The 16815-nt window shown below is 43.8% G+C and overlaps 1 protein-coding gene across 2 annotated transcripts in view; it reads left to right on the top strand.

Moving 5' to 3' along the window:
- LOC123492061 (ubiquinol-cytochrome-c reductase complex assembly factor 1-like) overlaps positions 1-16228 on the top strand; it is a 30922-nt gene extending 14694 nt beyond the window's left edge. For both annotated transcript variants that reach the window (XM_045223972.1, XM_045223971.1), the window contains 6 exons: positions 381-453; positions 1182-1239; positions 6087-6195; positions 10301-10378; positions 10661-10774; positions 15542-16228. In XM_045223972.1, coding sequence (XP_045079907.1) covers positions 381-453; positions 1182-1239; positions 6087-6195; positions 10301-10378; positions 10661-10774; positions 15542-15676 — 567 coding nt within the window. In that variant the 3' untranslated portion in view covers positions 15677-16228. The remainder of the gene's footprint in view (positions 1-380; positions 454-1181; positions 1240-6086; positions 6196-10300; positions 10379-10660; positions 10775-15541) is intronic.
- Positions 16229-16815: the final 587 nt, after the last annotated feature.

Below are 16815 nucleotides of genomic sequence, written 5' to 3'. Positions count from 1 at the left end.
CTGAATGAACGTTAACTCGTGCACACAGCAGCTGAGGCTGCGCTCAAAGAGGGCCTCCCATGCCAGCGCCAAGCTTACACAGAATGCCCGGACGGAGAGAGATTTACCAGTGATTCACATTCCACTCTTCTTATGTCACCACCCACCCTCGGCCAAAGCCCTCTGCTTTTGTTATGTGTGAACTATGGTTTACATTTTGGAAAGGTTAAAAGGAAAGTGTAAAGTGTTACTCTGTGGGATACTCTTTAGGTTAGCTCGCAGGACACCTGCCTCTTCTGTCAGGAACCGTTTCAAGTCTGACACGTAAAGTCTCAACTGTGACGAGTACAACTTAGCCTACATTGTTGTCTTATCAACTTATTGCTACTCTGTTTTTGCAGAAAATCAAGATTGCTGCCTTGCGCATGTACACATGCTGTGTTGAGAGAATCAACTATGATGAATTTTTTGAAAGTAAGTATTTGCCTGTATAGATTCCTTCTATGTAGTTCATTCCTTCTATAGAGTTCATCACCTGAGTGAGGTAGCCTATTCTTCCAGCCAGATGCCAATGCATACACTACAGACAGGTCTTTGTTGATCATTAATTGAGTATTTAATAAGTAATTGACAGGCAAGTAATCGATGACTATAAGATGTTGTGCTAGTCATTTCCATAGCTTTGAGAACAATGGCCGTGTAGACCTTACCAGTCCCATGGATGGAGAGAAGGGCTGCTTGGGGCTATCGACCCAAACTCCCAGAGTAACTTCACATCAACAAGACTGCCCAAGTGCCTAAAGGGACCCTTTCATCGGCATCCTGAAAGATTTACACTAGCGGTCAAAGGTTTTTGAACACCTACTCATTCAAGGGTTTTTCTTTATTTTTACTATTTTCTACATTTGTAGAATAATAATGAAGACTTCAAAACTATGAAATAACACATATGGAATCATGTAGTAACCAAAGAAGTGTTAAACAAATCGATATGTATTTTTTATTTAAGATTCTTCAAATATGCACCCTTTGCCTTGATGACAGCTTTGCACACTCTTGGCATATTATTCTACAATGTAGAAAATAGTAAAAATTAAGAAAAACCCTTGAATGAGTAGGTGTTCTAAAACGTTTTACCGGTAGTGTATGTGACACTTTACAGGCCAGTTAGTCTGACGCCCCTCTGATCTCTCCGTCCATAGAATGCTCCCTCCCCGACACGCTCAACTCCTGGTTCCTGGTGGCACAGCTCCATGTCTGGTGAGTACCTCTGTGTTACACACCCTCTACAGACCCTTCTCAGGCAGGGATTACTTAGCTTTTGCCCCCCTCTGTAAAGTTTGAAACCCCATTTTGGGAACTTCAAGTTCCCATGACGAAGCTGAGACTGTGCCTTTTATTTTCCACTTTGACCTCAATTGTGTTCCTTCAGTTTTGTCTCCCGTCTGCTATTTCTTTGAAGTCAAATCTAGACTTTTAACTGGTGTTAAGATTTTGTATTTTCTGACAAAAGGATTTGACATGGGAGACATTCTAGGCATAAGCACCAATGACGTCTAAATCAAATCAAATGTTATTGGTCACATACACATATTTAGCAGATGTTATTGCGGGTGTAGCTAAATGCTTCTGTTCCTAGCTCCAACAGTGCAGTAGTATTTAACAATTCACAACAATACACACATCTGAAAGAATGGAATTAAGAAATATATAAATATTAGGACGAGCAATGTCGGAGTGGCATTGACTAAAATACAGTAGAATAGAATAGAGTATATACATATGAAATGAGTAAAGCAGTATGTAAACATTATTAAAGTGACTAGTGTTCCATTATTAAAGTGGCCAGTGATTCTATGTATATAGGGCAGCAGCCGCTAAGGTGCAGAGTTGAGTAACCGGGTGGTGATGGCTTTTTAACAGTCTGATGGCCTTGAGATAGAAGCTGTTTTTCAGTCTCTCGGTCCCAGCATTGATGCACCTGTACTGACCTCGCCTTCTGGATGATAGCGGGGTGAACAGGCCGTGGCTCGGGTGGTCGATGTCCTCAATTATATTTTTGGCCTTCCTGTGACATCGGGTGCTGTAGGTGTCCTGAAGGGCAGGCAGTGTGCCCCCGGTGACGCGTTGGGCAGACCGCACCACCCTTCTAGAGAGCCCTACGGTTGCGGGCGGTGCAGTTGCCATACCAGGCGGTGATACAGCCCGACAGGATGCTCTCAATTGTGCGTATGTAAACATTTGTAAGGGTGTTAGGGGCCAAGACAAATTTCTTCAGCCTCCTGAGGTTGAAGAGACGCTGTTGCGCCTTCTTCACCACACTGTCTGTGTGGGTGGACCGTTTCAGATTGTCAGTGATGTGTACACCTTCTCCACTGCAGTCCCGTCGATGTGGATAGGGGCGTGCTCCCTCTGCTGTTTCCTGAAGTCCACGATCAGCTCCTTCGTTTTGTTGACGTTGAGGGAGAGGTTATTTTCCTGGCAGCACTCTGCCAGGGCCCTCACCTCCTCCCTGTCTATGTATAGAGTGCAGTGGTAAGGGCTTAATTGTTTAGGTATGTTTCTGCTTGGATAAGTATTGTTTAGAGGTAAATCTTGCCATCTTGATTTTCCAAGAAGTAAATCGAACTGGGTGTCATCCATCTACTCTATTTTCGAATAACCTAACCTCGCCACCCTTTTTGCATCTGTACTCTCAAACCCCAGGTAGTTCAGGTTATATGCCTTTAGTTAACACATGCCTTGGTATTTGATCCAGACCTGGGAAAGAAAGGTATGCATGCATGAGCTCATCAGAGTTGGGTGATGAATTGCTCTGCCACGGCCCTCTTCATCAAACATGCCCACCACTCCTCTGACTTCCTGTCAAAGCTACTTTCCTGCCACTAATTCTGTTGACTTTGGGATGCGGGATGACATAAGCTTCAAAAGCCAGGCCTGGACTCAATCAAAACTGCTGTGCGCAGGAGGCTAAACCATCTTCACGCTATGAAAATGGTGTCATGTCGTGGGAATAACGCATACGGATGTGGATTCATGCTCAAACTGGTTTAGGTTATTAGCATTTGCACCCAAGAACCAGTGAGTGAAAATGTAGAACAACCACGGATTCGGTTCTATTGACTTTTTCAGCTACCCGTTTCAGAAATTACACAGTACTAGTCAGATCAAAGCCCATTTTAAGAAAAGGGTTGAGAAAACGTGATCCCAACACAGCAGAATCGACATGAACCACTTAAAAGTAGCACTGTTACAATGACAAATTGTAACTTGATACAAGCATGTGTGACTTGAACATGAATAAATCATGCATTGACGTCAGTAGAGGATTTCCTAGGAATGGTCATGTACACTACATGACCAAAAGTATGTGGACACCTGCTTCTCTCATTCAAAAATCATGGGCATTAATATGGAGTTGGTCCCCCTCTCTGCTGCAACAACAGCCTCCACTCTTCTGGGAAGGCTTTCCACTAGATGTTGGAACATTGCTGCGGGAACTTGCTTCCATTCAGCCACAAGAGCATTAGTGAGGTCGGACACTGATGTTGGGAGATTAGGCCTGGCTCGCAGTCGGCGTTCCAATTCATCCCATAGATGTTCGATTGAGGTCAGGGCTCTGTGCAGGCCAGTCAAGTTCTTCCATGCTGCTCTTGTCATTGCTTGTCCATATATGTGTATATACAGTCTTGGTCAAAAGTTTTGAGAATGACACAAGTATTGGTCTTCACAAAGTTCGCTGCTTCAGTGTTATGAGATATTTTTGTCAGATGTTACTATGGTATACTGAAGTATAATTACAAGCATTCCATAAGTGTCAAATGCTTTTATTGACAATTACATTAAGTTTATGCAAAGAGTCAATATTTGCAGTGTTGACCCTTCTTTTTCAAGACCTCTGCAATCTGCCCTGGCATGCTGTCAATTAACTTCTGGGCCACATCCTGACTGATGGCAGCCCATTCTTGCATAATCAATGCTTGGAGTTTGTCAGAACTTGTGGGTTTTTGTTTGTCCACCTACCTCTTGAGGATCGACCACAAATTCTTAATGGGATTAAGGTCTGGGGAGTTTCCTGGCCATGGACTCAAAATGTCGATGTTTTGTTCTCCGAGCCACTTAGTTATCACTTTTGCCTTATGGCAAGGTGCTCCATCATGCTGGAAAAGGCATTGGTCGTCACCAAACTGTTCTTGGATGGTTGGGAGAAGTGGCTCTCGGAGGATGTGTTGGTACCATTCTTTATTCATGGCTGTGTTCTTAGGCAAAATTGTGAGTGAGCCCACTCCCTTGGCTGAGAAGCAACCCCACACATGAATGGTCTCAGGATGCTTTACTGTTGGCATGACACAGGACTGATGGTAGCTCTCACCTTGTCTTCTCCGGACAAGGTGTTTTCCGGATGCCCCAAACAATCGGAAAGGGGATTCATCAGAGAATATGACTTTACCCCAGTCCTCAGCAGTCCAATCCCTGTACCTTTTGCAGAATATCAGTCTGTCCCTGATGTTTTTCCTGGAGAGAAGTGGCTTCTTTGCTGCCCTTCTTGACACCAGGCCATCCTCCAAAAGTATTTGCCTCACTGCGTGCAGATGCACTCACACCTGCCTGCTGCCATTCCTGAGCAAGCTCTGCACTGGTGGTGCCCCGATCCCGCAGCTGAATCAACTTTAGGAGACGGTCCTGGCGCTTGCTGGACTTTCTTGGGCGCCCTGACGCCTTCTTCACAACAATTGAACCTCTCCCCTTGAAGTTTATGATGATCCGATAAATGGTTGATTTAGGTGCAATCTTACTAGCAGCAACATCCTTGCCTGTGAAGCCGTTTTTGTGCAAAGCAATGATGACGGCACGTGTTTCCTTGCAGGTAACCATGGTTAACAGAGGAAGAACAATGATTTCAAGCACTACCCTCCTTTTAAAGCTTCCAGTCTGTTATTCTAACTCAATCAGCATGACAGAGTGATCTCCAGCCTTGTCCTCGTCAACACTCTCACCTGTGTTAACGAGAGATTCACTGACATGATGGCAGCTGGTCCTTTTGTGGCAGGGCTGAAATGCAGTGGAAATGTATTAAGTTAATTTTCATGGCAAAGAGGGACTTTGCAATTCATCTGATCACTCGTCATGACATTCTGGAGTATATGCAAATTGCCATCATCATAACTGAGGCAGCAGACTTTGTGAAAATTAGTATTTGTGTCATTCTCAACTTTTGACCACGACTGTATTCTTAAATTCCATTCCTTTACATAGATTTGTGTGTATTGGGTGTATGTTGTGAAATTGTTAGATATTACTGCACTGTTGGAGCTAGAAGCACAAGCATTTCGCTACATCTGCTAAACACGTATGTGACAAATTAAAATTTGATTTGATCTTGACAAACCATTTCTGTATGGACCTCGCTTTGTGCACGGGAGCATTGTCATGCTGAAACAGGAAAGGGCCTTCCCCAAACTGTTGCCACAAAGTTGGAAGCACCGAATCGTCTAGAATGTCATTATATGCTGTAGTGTTAAGATTTACCTTCACTGGAACTAAGGGACCTAGCCTGAACCATGAAAAACAGCCCCAGACCATTATTCCTCCTCCACCAAACTTTACAGTTGGCACTATGCATTGGAGCAGGTAGCGTTCTCCTGGCATCCACCAAACCCAGATTCGTCCGTCTGACTGCCAGATGGTGAAGCGTGATTCATCACTCCAGAGAATGCGTTTCCACTGCTCCCAGTGTCCAATGGCGGCGAGCTTTACACCACTCCAGCCGACGCTTGGCATTCAGCCAAAGAGTTCAATCTTGGTTTCATCAGACCAGAGAATCATGATCAATGAAAACAGGATGCACCTGAGCTTAATTTCGAGTCTCATAGCAAGGGGTCTGAATACTTATGTAAAATGTTTTTATTATTATTTATGTTTTGGTAAAAATGTCTAAAAACTGGTTTTTGGTTTGTCATTATGGGGTATTGTGTAGATTGATGAGTAATACAATTGATTTAAACTATTTTAGAATAAGGCTGTAATGTGGAAAAAGGGAAGCGGTCTGAATACTTTCCGAATGCACTCAAGTTGATTATTAACTATCTTTTTGTTTTCTCCTGTAGGATGTGTCTGGTGCGGGTAAGGCAAGAAGGCCGTGAGGGGAAGTACATGTGCCGCTACATCGTCCACTCAATGTGGGAGGACGTGGAGCAGAGGAGCAAGATCATGGGAGTAAGTCCCTCAAACTCCAACCTCGTGTCTTTACCAGTCTAAAATCTGGGACCGTATCTATCAAGCGTCTTAAAGTAGCAGTGCTGATGTAGGACCCTGGACAACACCCTGCCGTTCTCTGCAAATATCAAAGCAGTGACTCGCTCCTGCAGGTTCATGCTCTACAACATCCGTAGAGTACGACCCTATCTCACACAGGAAGCGTTGCAGGTCCTAAACCAGGCACTTGTCATCTCCCGTCTGGACTACTACGACTCGCTGTTGGCTGGGCTCCCCGCTTGTGCCATCAAACCCTTGCAACTTACCCAGAACGCCGCAACCCGCCTGGTGTTCAACCTTCCCAAGTTCTCCCATGTCACCCCGCTCTTCCGCATACTCCACAGGCTTCCAGTTGAATCTTGCATCCACTACAAGACCATGGTACTTGCCTAAGGAGCAGCAAGAGGAACTGCCCTTCCCTACCTTCAGGCTATGCTCAAACCCTACACCCCAACCCGAGTACTCCGTTCTGTCACCTCTGGTCTCTTGGCCCTCCCATCCATACAGGAGGGCAGCTCCCGCTCAGCCCAGTCAAAGCCCCAATGGTGGAACCAGCTTCCCCCTGAAGCCAGGACAGCAGAGTCCCTGCCCATCTTCTGAAAACATCTAAAACCCTACCTCTTCAAAGAGTATATTAAATAACCACCAAAAACCACCAAAAATGTGTCTTTCGTGAACAAAGTCACGCTTGACTTATGGGATAGATTATGAAAGTAGGCTATACAGAAGTAGTGTTGTTGCATAACCCCTGAACCAGTTCTCTTGAACCAGACCAGACCAGTTTTGACTGTCAGGCATGTCAACATGTACAGAGTTGGTTGCTGGCCAACAATTTCACCAGCTAAAGTCAGACGTCCTGTCCCCCACCATCTATTTGTTGTAAGGAATGATTGCCCTGGTGATCAAGTCAAGAGTTCTGCCTAAGTTCCCCCCTTGGAGCTTTAAGTAATACTTTTCTATAATGTTCATGTTGAAGTCTTCAAAATTATTTATGGTTACAACTTGTAATAGAGGAAGATGTCTGACAAATGAATACCTTCCTTGTAAAACAAATGTCAATGTCTCCATTTCGAAGGCCCTGCCCTCGTATAACTGTTACTGCGCTCTCACTAACGTCTGAGGCCGACGTGACCTTCGCCCATTTGCATGATTGACTTGCCCCCTATAGTTTTACAAGCTCACCCCACTTGGGAACAAGCAAGGGGGAACGAGGGAATGAAATCACCAGCGTTCTCGTGCCACCATCCGGACGGCTTTTCCATGTGGTAACACCTCTCCTTCCGAGCGGACTGTAAATCAAGAGGGAAAGGTTTCGGCATTGGACTTTATAAGAAAATCCTAAACTTTTCAGATGTCTCGTCTAGGGAAAATGTATTAGGTCATTATCAGTATTATTTAGCCCAGCTGAGGCGGGCGAGCTGCTGCCAGCTATTTGGAGTAATCCTCTGTGAGTAGAGCAGCTTTTACAGGGCCCTGAATAATCACCTCGACATACTGTAACTGCCACTATTAAATGGTTGGAATCAGCTGATGGAGCCATCCCGAAACATGAAGTCTGTGTATAGGCCTACACTGTTGTACATGGTAGTTCCATACCACGGCAGGAACACCTGAAGTCAAAGGTCGCTGCTCTCCATGAACCTGTCACCCAAAAATGCCTCGTTAACCTCTACGGGATCGGTGTCCCGTATACGGAACGGTTGAGCTAACGTGCGCTAATGTGATTAGCATGACTGTTGTAAGTAACAGCAAACTTTCCAGGACATAGACATGTCTTATATGGGCAGAAAGCTTAGATTCTTGTTAATCTAACTGCACTGTCCAATTTACAGTAGCTGTTACAGTGAAAAAATAGCATGCTATTGTTTGAGGAGAGCGCACAACAACAAAAAAAACATATCACGGCAACTGGTTTGATACATTCGCCTCTGAAGGTAAATAAAGTACTTACATTCAGTAATCTTGCTCTGATTTGTCATCCCGAGGGTCCCAGAGATAAAATGTAGCATAGTTTTGTTTGATAAAATCCATTTTTATATTCAAATGTAGGAACTGGGTTCTACAGTTTGAACCCTTGCTGTCTCTGGCTCCACCCCGCCCGGCCATCTAGATGTGTGAAAGTTAGTTTATAAGCTAATGATCCATCATGTACTGTGTAAACTTACATTTTGTATTACCATATCATTTTTGTATGTTCTTGAAAATGTATCAATTGACCAATTAGGCACATTTGGGCAGACTTGAAACAAAGTAGTCCAGTATTGCAATGCTTCACTGGATCAATCTGAAACTTTGCACACACACTGCTGGCCAAAATCTACATTACGCCTAAACTGCAATATTATATTGTGGCCTTTCTCTTGCGTTTTCTATTATTATTTTTGTTCCATCGTCTATGAAATGCATGTTTTTTTTGTTTGTATTATCTTTTACCAGATCTAATGTGTTATATTCTCCTACATTCATTTCACATTTCCACAAACTTGAAAGTGTTTCCTTTCAAATGGTATCAAGAATATCCATATCCTTGCTTCAGGTCCTGAGCTACAGGCAGATTTGGGTATGTCATTTTAGGTGAAAAAAAGGGGTCCGGTCCTTAAGAGGTTAAAGCCTATTTTCCATGGAGGATGTGGGCACCCTTTGGCGTGAGCTCATTCTCGACGGTGGCGGGGGAATGAGAACCCGAACGGTAAAGATTGATGATGACTGCAGAAGCGGGGCCCTCGCTGTAAGCTCAGTCGTTTGCCTTCTCCCGAAGCTTAACCACTCACACTGCCCTAACCTGGCCTCATTTTCCTGCTCCTCCACCCAACTGGCCTGAGGGCACCACCAGGGCAAGCCCATGTAACTCCAGAGGAGAGGGTTACTAAAATGAAGGGACCCCTTGTTCCCCACAGCGTTAACATGGCACTGAGCGGATGGCTCTACCAGTGCATATTCTGTTCTTTACCTGGACAATGGAGCTACAGACCAGTACAAGGCTGACATACACAGGCTGTTTTGTAATGCCGCTCAAGCTGTAGCCTATCTGCTTTTTGTTTTGGATTCGGACTGAAGCAAAACATAGGCTAATCCTCAAAAGAATATGGGCCTTCCAGGTATCCACACTACCCCTCTCACTGCTAGAGCCCCCATGCAATCGTTTCAGATCTAATGTTACTTGCTAATTGTGTAAAACGAAGGGAAAAAAACTTGTCAGGTAGTCTGGTGCTTGGGGGGTGGTGATTATGCGTAGGTCCCTAATTATGCACAGGTGCATCTTCTAGCGCCACGCCGATAGCCAACGCAGAGGTGAGTGGAAGCCCTTAAACTGATTTTTAATAAATGAGATCACTTTCCAAAAAATGTATCCAAAAAGACCAGAGATTGCTGCATGTATGTTACTATGGAGAATTGCACAGAGCAGAGGTTAAGGGACTTGTTGTTATTGTTCTAAGTGGGAGTTCTACTCCTGTCTATCACGCCTGCTCCAAATTGACCTATTGGGCGTTTTGAACAGGTAAAACTAGGTCCTCATCTATTGAGTTCTCAAACCGCTTCCAGGTCACGGTTTTTCAAGCTGCGGAGTTTGTATGGAAGATTCCTCGAGGTGACCTCTGATTCATTCTTGTCATAGCCTATTTAGTTCTGTGTTTTTACTCCCCTATTCTATTACAATGCATTCATTATCAAAACTCCCTGAGTATTATTAGTGTCCTTGGTGTACCTAATACAGTACTGTATGTAAGTGAGTGCTGTACCTGTGTATTTATGTAAGTATAGTCCCCTCTACCTGCTCGACACACTCAGTGAGTGGCCACAAAGATCCCCTACTCTCAACCTAGTCCAGCACTATAAACTGGCTCCAACAGCCCAAGGAAAATGTTATTTATATTTCAGGAGAGGAAAATGTGTGTGTGTGTGTGTGTGTGCGCGCTCGATGTGGAAAATGTGAACAAATTTGAGGAACTCAAGCAAAGCAGTAGTCTTGGGACTGTTTACCCAAAATAGTGTTAAAACCAACTTCGGTCCTTGCTCTGCAGTTGGCTAACCCACATCCCTCCCTCCCTCTCTTTCACCCTTCTAGATTGATGCCATTCACCGGAAGGAAAGCATGAGGGCTATGACAGAGACCTTCTACGCTGCTATTTTTGGATATGACGAGGTAAGACCCAGCTATGACCATTAGGGTTATCTTTGCCTCAGCTGTGCCAGATCGTATAAAACACAACACACACTGGAAACGATGACTGGCAACGGAAGGGCCCCAGAGACCAAGCCTGCTTGTGAACGGGTCAGGAGCTAGCATGTCGTGGTGCTGTTCTAGGCCTGACTGTCGGAAAGGTCCTGCAGGAGCCAGCGTGCTCGGTCAGGTCCAGTCCTCAGTGCTATTTGACGAAGCAGTGATGGAAGGTAAAGATTCACCACCTCTGTGTTGCATTTGAAGGGAATCCTTTCGGACGACGGGGTGCTGGCGGCCGCCCTGTGGAGGAACATGTTCAACCGCCAGTGCGAGGACCCCAGGCAGCTGGAGCTCATGGTGGAGTACGTCCGCAAACAGGTGAGAAAGGAAGACAACCCTCCATATCACCACAGATGGGACACGAGGACCCTAGTCCTCAGTGGTTCCCCAAATAAAGAAGATAAATGTTTCTGGCCACAAAGTTTTCACCCGGCACCCAAAAAGAATCTGCCCCCGACTTATCAGGTTTGGAAAGACCTGAGGGACATGGGGACCCCCAGACGTTTCACTATTTTGTTGTAGCCCTGAACTAGCTCACCTGATTCACCTATTCAAGGGCTTGATGAAAAGTTAAATCAGGTGTGCTAGTTCTAGAATAGTTCAAATACATGGAATGGCTGTGGGTCCCTGAGGAGATATTTGAAAAGGTCTGCTCTAGGGTGTTCTCAAACAGTTCATCTCTTTTTTTGTGAACAATTGTCTTCAAATTCCACTCTGTAGAGCCTAGTTTTTATTCCTTTTAGTTATTTAAACTGGAGGCGCAAGTGTTAAACGCACGTTAGTTTGTCATTTTGTCATGTAAAAACTGAAGCACTGGCATTTCCCATCCCTTATGCCAGGTTCGGCAATTTACCTGTCTAACATCAGCTCGCTTGCGCTGAGGTGGGAGGGATGAAAATATAGTTGTGTCCTTAAAAACATGCACCAATATGCCAATTTCAGTCAGCGCAACTAGGGATATTTAAGACCGACCAAAAGCTGGTTTAGAGGTAATGCAATTGGTTATGGCATTGATTTTGCCAGCGGAGAGGCACACCGTAGACTTACATAAATGTTTTATTAAAAGCAAAACTGTCAACAGATATTCCCAATTTTTTACTCTAAAATTTGCAGTTTTGTCACACAACATAATGCAACAGATGTCTCAAGTTTTGAGGGAGTGTGCATTTGGAATGCTGACTGCAGGAATGTCCACCAGAGCTGTTGCCAGATAATTTTATGTTAATTTCTCTACCGCAAGCCGCCTCCAACCTCATTTTAGAGAATTTGGCAGTACGTCCAACCGGCCTCAAAACTGCAGACCACGTCTTACCACGCCAGCCCAGGACCTCCACATCCGGCTTCTTCACCTGCAGGATGGTCTGAGATGAGCCATCCGGACAGCTGATAACTGTGGGTTTGCACAACCAAGGAAGTACTGCACAAACTGTCAGAAACCGTCTCAGGGAAGCTCATCTGCGTGCTCGTCGTCCTCACCAGGGTCTTGACCTGACTGCAGGTCGGACTCCCTCTAGTCATTTGTGTGTCTTAATTATTTCATCAAACAGTGCGCTTAAAGCATCAGACAAGCTCAGTGCATATAGTTGATTTGATGTCATAGGATGTCTCTATATATGGAAAAATACAAATACAATCGATTTGTCTAAAGTATAGACGAGTCTCTGTCGACCCAAGATTTTTTTTAGTCGGGGACATCTCTAGTGGCAACTTGGAGACACCATGTTAGACCTCTCACTCAAACCCTTTTTCTTATCTTGCACCTACTCCAAAATGTATATGAATGTTCTTATGTTACTGAATGTATCCAGAGTATTTTCAGATTTCATTATAGACAAATGCTGTGAAAAATACAGTGGCGTAACATAAGTAAAAAAATACTTTGAAGTACTACTTAAATCGTTTTTGGGGGTATCTACTGTACTATTTATATTTTTGACAACTTTTACTTTTACTCCACTACATTCCTAAAGAAAATGTACTTTTTATTCCCATACATTTTCCCTGGCACCCAAAAGTACTAGTTACATTTCGAATGCTTATCAGGACAGGAAAATGGTCCAATTCACAAACTTATCAGAAGAACGCAGACATCACTACTGCCTTTGATCTGGCAGACTCCCTTAACACACATGCTTCATTTGCAAATGATGTCTGAGTGTTGGGGTGTGCCCCTGGCTATCGGTTAAAAAAAATAAACCTCAAGAGAATCGGTTTGGTTAATATAAGGAAATTCAAATTATTTATAGAATTTTCTTTTGATACTTAAGTATATTTAAAAACAAATACTTTTAGACTTTTACTCAAGTAATATTTTAGTGGGTGACTTTTACTTGAGTCATTTTCTATTAAGATATCTTTATTTTTACTGAAGTATGACAATTGGGTACTTTTTCCACTGCTGGTGAAATGCACATTAAATCAAGTCTGTTTGGATTCAGTCTTGTTAGGTGAGCTGTTGTGTCCTCACCTTTTGGTCTGATAATTTCCCCATAATCTCCAAAATGTTCTATTACAATTGCTGCCATGGTCATGCATCATGTTTTTTTTTATAGTTCTTCTATTAGAAACATTTCAATTTGGCCATATCCATATAGGCCAATTTCGACGAGGGTTAAAGGTGGCGGTTTTACGGTCAAACTAAATCAAGCGTTAGACCATTTCCTCAACCCAAGCCAGCGGGCGACAGTGGAACTCTGACATTAGTACGAAAGCAAATGGAAGTGGCATTAGGGGGAACGTGTGACTGCGGTGACGGCCACTCCACTGGCATCCCCCTTGGTCCTGAGTTATTGGTGTGTACGTAGTCCAGGGCCTGACCCACTCCTGCCTGCTTGCATTAAAGGTGTCCTCGCATCACTGCACACAGACAGGGCCATGCCACAGGTTCCAGCTAGCTAGTGTACATTACAGGCACTGCCAGGAATTTATGAGACGAGGAGGGACTTTTCATGAGGAAAACAAACAAAAGATACTGTTTCTCTGAGCTCGCAGGGATTTCAAGAGCATAGACGAGCTCTTGAAAGGGGGAGTAAATGAGAGACGGGGAGAAAAGTCAGTGCAAAGATAACAGGTTTGTTAATCAAGTGGGCCAGAGCTGTTTCATCACAGGTGCAGCACATAAAGCCTGGCCATGCCTGATGACACGCTACAGGAGAGGAGATCGCAGGCCCTCGGCCCCTGCCCCAGCGACGAAGTCACGTACAGTGGTCGCGCGCTGCACTGGCATCGCCACTGCATCATTACACACACTAGTTACTGTCATCAAATTCTCCTTCCATGAGCTCAGGCCACTTGTTTAATTAAAGATGCAATATCTAACTTTTTGGGTGACCCTACCAAATTCACATTGAAATGTGAGTTGTACAGTGCATTTGGGAAGTATTCAGACCCCTTGACTTTTTTTCCACATTTTGTTACGTTATAGCAATATTCTAAAATTGATTAAATTGTTTCCTGAGTTCATGAGTTGGATGACCCTTCAAATAGATTTTTCCCAGTCGGAGCTCGTTTTTTCAGAGTTCCCAGTTGTTTTGAACGCACTGAAGTCAAGTTAATGGCAAGCTAATTACAGAAAATAGCTTATAAAAGCAGAGCTTTCTGCTTGAGAATTGTTGTACTTGGACACTGTCTCATCGGCCTAACGTTTTATCCTAATTTGACTTTGATGCAGGTCATGTTCTTCACATTACCGTCTCTGGTAAACACACTAGATCAAATAAAATCAAAGTTTATTTGTCACATGCACAGGATACAGAAGGTGTAAATGGTACAGTGAAATGGTTACTTACATAGTGGAGTCTTTTATGTTTAGACATGTAGCTAGCTAGCTAAACAATTAACCATAATACCAACTCATAACATTACTACCATGCATGAATCTACAGGTAGCTAAAGCTAACCAACTAGGTTCAATGTTAGCTAGCTAGCTAACATTAAGCTATAAGTAGCAATGCAAATGGATTTCTGAGATACAAATAATATTACTACACAGATCATACACGTAACATTAGCTAGCTAACAGCATGCTTTAACTTGCAATGAAAACGACTTTCTGATAAAATTAGAAACGTATAATATCTTAAAATGTAGCTAGCTTTACTCTTACCCGTATACATTGATGAACGCTTCTCCCTCTCTGTCATGGTTGCCATGTTGCCGTTAGTTTGAAGATGTAATCCGGAGACGGGTGGTTTATACAACAGCCTTCTGACTCTTTTCGACTCCCTCGGTCAACTTCTTCCGTGACAACAACACGCTGTTTCTTCCCCATCACTGTCATCAGAAGACTCTACAATGTCTGGTTCAATGAAAATGTTTTAACCTAAATCAGGGATTTCATCATCGTCTGATTCATTTTCAGAGGCCGAGAGAGTCAGCATGGCACAATCGTCCTACAGAAAGTAATCCATCTAAAAATTTTCCCACTGATCTTGACTTTGTCGATAACACCTGTAAAATTCAGGGCAGCAATGTTGAGAGCAGTAGCAACACTTTAGCAGTTCTTCATATCTTTCAAAAAAGCTGCGGTAGAAAGGATTATCAACATACTGAGCAGCTCATGTTATAGACAGAAGTGTGCTACATGGCAGACCAATCCGAACTCATCTCTCGGCATGTCCAGCCCATGCATTATCTCAGCCAGTCATGGCTAGCGGGAAGGTTCCTGTCTTTTTCCGTGGCTAAACCAACTAGGCTTGTAATTTAACAATTGTATTCGTATTTACAGATGGCATACAAGTTTGTTATTAAGGCACATGAAAGTCCACATGTTCCAGAAGGCATTTCTGCCCAAAAACGCATTTTGATAAAATAATAATAATAATTAAAATCCTGTGAAGTAGTGACATGCGACATATGCCTAGCTTCTTGAAACGGGTCACAATTTACAGCACTTGTTGAGTTTTCGACCAACACAAAATACTATGTTGAGAAAAATACTTGAGTAGGTTGCTTTGGTTTGGGACGCCATTTCAATGTTCCACAAACTATCATTGACTATTCAGTACATAATAAAAATATGAAACATCAGGTTGCCAGTCTTAATGGTGCTTTCTTGGTGTCTTTATCTGTACTTGTTCCACACAGATGCAATTTATCGATGCTCTGGACGGGGAGGACCTTCTGCTGACTGGGGAGGTCAATTGGCGCCCCCTTGTGGAGGAGAATGCACAGAGCATCCTGAAGGTCCCCACCCCCACCTACAACGACGCTGGGCTCTGAGACGCCCACCCCCACCACCCTGCTCCACCTCCTCCTCTACCCATACTCCTCTGTGTCCAGAGGCACTGTACTCTAGGCAGGGTAGCCATGCAGGGACTCACACACCTGATCTACACTACACACACTCTCTCCCTTCATCCCCCCAAAACAATCCCTGAACCGGTGTCCCATCAACCAACCAACTGACTGGCAGGGAATACCATCCACCGCCATTTTGTATAAGTTTTGAGAGTAAGAAGATGCCCGCTTGGAATGTTGCACTTCCTTAAAAAAATTATAACTAGAAAGGATCTATATTTGTTTATCTTTTCTGATGCCATAATATTTATAAGCGTTATTCATAGCCTTTGAGCCTACTGTCGAAGTTTGTCTGCAGCGGTTCTGTCTTCCAATGCTCTCAGAACGTTATGGGAAACCTGTACATGTTGCCTCGTGAATCATCACTGTATAAAATGGGGCTTTTGTCGTAACTGAAATAAGTCTCAAAGGAATCTTTTGTTTCTCTTTTTGTTTGTATGAATCCTCCTTCAAAATAAATCTGGAAACCAGTAATGAAGTGCCTGATGAATGTAGCACCGTTTTGCGTAACAGGTGTGCTAGTTGATACATGTTTGTCAGTCACCTCTCAGCCAAATGCCGTAGGTCTTTGACAGTGAATGGAGGCTTCTCCATGGAAATGGTGGTGTTGGGTTTCCCTCTGACTGACAGATCACTGTCTCGTGGGTCCACAAGGGGCTCTGGGAGGGAAAGGGTCTACTGGGGTCTGTGTATGTGTGAGAACCAATCTAAAGGGTGTTTTAAGAAAGGGAAGTTTTGTGCTCTGGTCTGGAGAAGAGAGACATGGATACAGACTCTTCTCAGGACTAACAGTTCAAATGCAAATCAATTACAGATGCCCCACCATGAGGCACTTTTTGTTAAATTCATCTGAATGAATTTGAAATGGTACATCATATACACCTCCAGGAAATGTCTCAATTTTTACACCTTTGAGATCTACACAAAGTGCCTAAGGCTAGGGGTTCGTTTGGAATTGGGTATGTGTGTGAGTGTCTGTGTGTGTGAGTGTCTGGCCATCCGTGTGGCTGTTCAGCTGAACGACTGTGAGAGAGGGAGTGGGCCCTTTTAGCTTCCACCTC

The sequence above is a fragment of the Coregonus clupeaformis genome, chromosome 12, assembly GCF_020615455.1.
Source record: "Coregonus clupeaformis isolate EN_2021a chromosome 12, ASM2061545v1, whole genome shotgun sequence".
Taxonomy (NCBI): Eukaryota; Metazoa; Chordata; class Actinopteri; order Salmoniformes; family Salmonidae; genus Coregonus; species Coregonus clupeaformis.
This window is presented reverse-complemented; position numbering and strand designations above follow the sequence as displayed.